This window comes from Mastomys coucha, unplaced genomic scaffold (genome assembly GCF_008632895.1).
Source record: "Mastomys coucha isolate ucsf_1 unplaced genomic scaffold, UCSF_Mcou_1 pScaffold5, whole genome shotgun sequence".
In the NCBI taxonomy this organism is placed as follows: Eukaryota; Metazoa; Chordata; class Mammalia; order Rodentia; family Muridae; genus Mastomys; species Mastomys coucha.
Window position 1 is genome coordinate 49,499,353 of NW_022196911.1, and position 5,505 is coordinate 49,504,857.

The 5,505-nt window shown below is 38.8% G+C and overlaps 1 protein-coding gene across 2 annotated transcripts in view; it reads left to right on the forward strand.

Moving 5' to 3' along the window:
- Positions 1-5,505, forward strand: part of Fnip1 (folliculin interacting protein 1) — an 83,890-nt gene that overhangs the window by 26,223 nt on the left and 52,162 nt on the right. For both annotated transcript variants that reach the window (XM_031354903.1, XM_031354904.1), the window contains exon 2: positions 3,022-3,148. In XM_031354903.1, the coding sequence (XP_031210763.1) occupies positions 3,022-3,148 (127 nt within the window). The remainder of the gene's footprint in view (positions 1-3,021; positions 3,149-5,505) is intronic.

Here is a 5,505-nt window from a genome sequence, read left to right on the forward strand (position 1 = left end):
TATTTACAGACTTCACAATTTGCACCAACTTCCATTACAGTAAAGAAGATTGGGAGCTACAGAGACAGTGTCTGGGCAATCAAAGGAAACCACTGACATTGTCCCTTTGCTTCAGTCAGGGCCATCTGGCCACAGTTCTTCAGAGAGTGAAGTCCAGGTCTCTTTTTATTTGCTGTCACTTTTGTTATCATTTAAAATTTGGGTATCGGCCAGGCGGTGGTGGCGCACGCCTTTAATCCCAGCACTTGGGAGGCAGAGGCAGGCGGATTTCTGAGTTCGAGGCCAGCCTGGTCTACAAAGTGAGTTCCAGGACAGCCAAGGCTACACAGAGAAACCCTGTCTCGAAAAACCAAGAAAAAAAAAAAAAAATTGGGGTATCATTTTGTAGCCCAGGCTGGACACAAACTTGTGGCTCAGCTGGGTCTTCAGTCTAATTGTACCTTTGCTTTCTCACTTTCCCCTATTTTGTTAATTTTTATTAAACGCTTATATCTTAAGTCCTATACCTTAGTTCAGATACCCACCTTATATATGCTTCTGAAAATGTGTATTTTTCAGATAAAACAAAATGACCACATTCAAATAACTATTTGTTCCTTCAACCTTGTACATCCATTTGTAGTAATTTTCCTTTGTAGGTCATTTTCTTTGACCTCACTATATATTTTACAGCTCATTAGGAACTTTACTGTGTAGAATGCTTTGCTCTAACTTTTCTGGAACATTGATTTGCCAGTTTCTCTAGCTACATTTAAGTTATTTTCCTATCTTTTCTCTTAATTTAGAAATGTAAGCCTTAAATGTTTGTTTCCCCTTATACATTCCTGCACATTTCATATCTGCATACCTTTATCTTTTAAGAAAAAAGCCTCATAATCTTACTGTTCTGGCGGCCTAGGTGACCATAGGTCTTGGTTAAGAGAATCCCAGTTTCTTCCTGACTACATTCCTTTTAATTCCAAACCATGCCGTGCAAATGGTCAGTCGTATCACTCATGGTTCTCGTGTCATCATCTTTCACAGGGAATCTGGGTAGAATCCTAAATACTTGGTGCTCTTCTTATCCCTTTCTGTTCTTTGCTACTTGCCTATCCCCTCTCTCCACTGACAACCCCACCAAATGGCTGAATTGGTCTTTATAAAGTTTAGCCATTGTGCAACACTTGTTTCTGTGCACTGCTGCCTTCCTTGACATTTGTAAGCACTGTACTGTGAGGATTTCTTCCTCTCTGGTGGTCTGTCTGTGCTGATTGTTGTCCCCACTGTCTTCTCAGCACCTTGGCGATTATGCCTCCATTCTCTTAGCTCAGATCCTCACTCTTTTCTAATTTAGGCTCCAGTATTCATTGTTCCCGCTATATTCTTGCAGTTTTCTGCTCCATCTTCAGCGTCTCTTTTTCCTTTTCTTCCATTTGTCTGTCAAAATCCTTTACCCTGTCTCTGCCCGATTCAAATTCAAACACCCGAGAGCTTGCTTTCTAGAAAGAGAATAACAACCTTGAGCAGTTTGTGGCCAATCATATTCTCAGTAATTGTCAACTGTGTGTAGGTTTATAGCATTGCTCAAAAGTCTTACTGTTGCTAATCAACATTTCCTCCAGAAAATGCCCTCCTCCTTTTTACCCTCTTCTCTTCCCAGGCTAATGCAAGAGTTACTTTTATTCTGAACTTGATACTTGCCAAAGGCTGAGAAGCCAGTTCTTGAGCTAATTCTTTAAACAGTTTTCACTACTTCCTCAAAGGCCTGCAATTTCCTCTCCACCTCAAACTGCATCAGAGTGTAAACATGTTCACATGTTTCCTCTCTTAGTAACAAAATACCCATCGCTCTTGGCTTTTAATGCCTTTCTTTTCTTGACAGTTGTCTTTTTTTTTCCCCCTTCAGTCCTATGAAATCTTACTCCTTAAAACTTTCTTCACCGTGATCACCAATGATGTTTCCAAAAGTGGTGAATGCTTTTTAGTTACTCAGGTTACACTCCTTCCTCAGAATGTTTCTGTCGGTTCCATGAAACCACTTCTTGATTTTCAACCTATGTTGGTTTGTTCTGTCATAGTTTTATAAGTGCCTTCCTGTGTTATGCAAGCCAGTGTTGTCTTATGGATAGATGTCTGCTTGAGCTTGATATGTAGGGTCAGACTTCCATCAGTTTCCAACAGTGACATTATTCTTTTAAATTGTGACACTTAATGTACAAATAAAGGTCGGTAAAACAAATGCAATATGTTTTTGTCCAAATATTTGTTGTGAACTGAAAAATGTACTTCAGCAATATCTAGATGAGATGTAGTTATTGCCTTGATCCACTCAGAATGCCCCTTCCTGGTGTTCTTTGATGCATCTTTGCTCTTTGGGATAAGCACTTTGCAAACTTTAGGGCTGTCAAGATCCTGACTCTTCCCTTCGCTCTTTCTTGTCCACTTCTTCCACTTCTTTTCCTGAGTACATTGAGAGCTGTACAGTGACTAGAGGACTAAGCACTGACTAGAGGGCTGCTTGTAGCTTACTTTTCTATAATTTTAAACATTAGATATATATTCTTAGACTGAAACTTGCTAGGTTTTAACATTTATTTAAATGAAGATGCAGTAGCTTTTTGTGTGCCTGTTTTACTCATAATATATCTCTGTTTTGATCTATTGCAAATCTGTTCCTATTTTCGTACTTTTGTGTTGAAGAAAAAATAAAATATGACTTAATCTTATGTCATTGCTCTGAGGCCAACATATTTGTATTAGTAATTTATGCTTATATATGTTAACCTTTTATATAAGTTGGCTATCTTATATGTTGATAATAGCCAATTATTTAAGTATATCTTTTTTTTTAATCAAAAAATCATACTTATGTAACTTTTTAAAGTCTTGACCCACATAGTGGCATTTTATATAAAGGTCAGTTGTATATTCTTCTGTAATAATACAGCTTCTGGGTCTGTCAGATAAGAATTTGGTTATAAGAATATATATGGAATATTTATTAAAATTAACTCAAATGGATCCTTTTTTTTCCCCCCCAAGTTGGCCCTTGCCAGAATTTGACCCAAGCCAGATTCGACTGATCGTATATCAAGACTGTGAAAGACGAGGGAGAAATGTATTGTTTGACTCCAGTGTTAAGAGAAAAAATGAGGACACATCAGTATCGGTGAGCATCATTGATCATTTGTTTGAAACTTAATCTTGGGTATTTTAATAATTCAAGAAAGATTTAGTATAATTTCAATATGGTAACTTTGCTAGTATAAAACATCTTTAGCCTGTTAAGAATTCAAAGTCCTAGTTTTGAGATTTTTTTTTCTCTTTTTTTCCCTTTTATTGAAAATAAATTTTTTTCTTATATATCCTGATTATGGTTTCCCATACTCTACTCCTTTCAGTTTGTCCCTACCTCCCGTCCCAACCGGATCCACCCTCTTTCTGTCTCTCATTATGAGAACAAGCTTCTAAGAGATAATTATAATATGCTATAGTATATAATATAACCTAACACAATGGAATAGGACAAAATAAACAAACAAAAGGAAAAGAACCCAAGGAAAGGCACAAGAAACAGATATAGATGTGGAGATTCACTTGATCTCATACTCAGGAGTCTCATAAAAATAGTAAACTGGAAACACACACAAAAGACTTCTAGGGTAGAGAGGGAGAAAAAGGAGAGAGATTATAGAGTATTTATACATTTATAATAAAAATAAAAAAAACCTTAAGCCCTGACATTATGAGACAGAGAACCTCCAAAGGTACCACTGAGGTCACTTTTTTCTTAGCAATCTATCCAATGCTGGACATTCAGTGTGTCCTTAAGATGGGCTGTTTGTTTCCCTAGTGAGACTCCTTTGGAGAAAACTAAATTTTCATTTGCAAGTGGTTATCAATTGGAGATAGTTTCTAGATTAGGGACGGGAGCATGTGTCCACTTCTCCTTTCAGCTTTAGGACCCCATCTCGGCCCTGTGTATCCTTCCTCAGTCTCTGTGAGTTCCTGTGTGTGTTAACCCTGTTGATTTACGGTGCTTTGTTTTCTTGGTGTACTTCATCCACTCTGGCTTTTTACATTTTTACATCTTTTCTTCTGCAGGGATCCCTGATCCCTGAAGGGAGGGTTTTGATGTGGACATCCATTTGTGGCTTAGTGTTCCAAGATCCAAGATCTCTTCCTTTCTGTATAATGTCTGGCTGTCGGTCTCTATTTGTTCTCTGTTGCTGCAGGAGGAAGGTTCTCTGATGGCTGAGCAAGGCACCAATCTATGAATAGAGCAAAATGCCATTTGGAGTCAAATTTTGAATTACTGCATTCTTTCAGTAGAACAGTAGTATTTGGTTTTCCTCTATCTCAGGTTCTTGGTCACTCAAGCACTGCTGGGTATGAAAACTTAATATTGTAGAAGCTTCCTAAAATATGTATGTATATAATGGGGAGACAGAGCTCCAACTAGATATCTCTTGTCATCATAATGAAGCTTCCAGTACTAGGAATAGGTTATATCTCATTGAATTGTTGGCCAAAAAGGTCCAACAGGAACTCCCAAACAACCCATGCTGTTGTCAGAACTATAGGTTGCTCTCCACAAACTTATGACAAGGCTCCATTGCTGAAGATAACACATACACAGCTTACTGAACATGGAGAAGTAGAGCTGGTTCCTACATAGAGCCTTCACTCTATGTGCTAGTATCTGATGTGTTTATTAAAAGATAAAGAGAGAGGGAATATGTTCTATGGGAGTGTGTGATGAGGTATTGGGGAAGGGGATGTCTCAGCGAGCGCGTACCGAGGCATCTCTTCTCCCTGAGGGACCAGGCACACGGTATAGGTATAGTATAGAATAGAGTTTATTCAGGGTATGGGGAGGGGATTTAAGAAGGTAGTAGAGGCAGAGAAAGGCAGAGAGGGAGGGAGTAGAGAAATAGAAGCCAGCCATGAACACATGGAGAGAGGGAGAAGGGAATAGGAGAGGGGGGAAGGGAAGAGCCCAAGAGGGCAAGAAAGAAACGAGAGCAAGAGAACAAGAGAGGGAGGAGGAGGCAAGCAGCCCCTTTTATGGTGGGTGGGTCAGACCTACCTGGCTACTGCCAGGTGTCTGTGGGTGGAGTTTAGACAGAATGCTAACAGTATTTTTGATACAGGAAGATATTCTGAATGCTACCAAAGGAGAAATGTAAATACCAACCCTACTATAAACCCTTTGATCTATATTGATCCCTGTCTGGAAGATAAGCTAGAACAATGGTGACACAAAGCTTGATCGAGTAAGAAATTTAATTTAAGACCCACTCCATGAGGTTTTTTTTATTTAATTTTTTTAAAGATTTATTCATCTAGTATATGTAAGTACACTGTAGCTGTTTTCAGACATGCCAGAAGAGGGCATCAGATCTCATTACAGATGGTTGTGAGCCACCATATGGTTGCTGAGATTTGAACTCAGTACCTTTGGAAGAGCAGTCGGTGTTCTTACCCACTGAGCCATCTCTCCAGCTCTGAGTGTTTTTTTTTTTT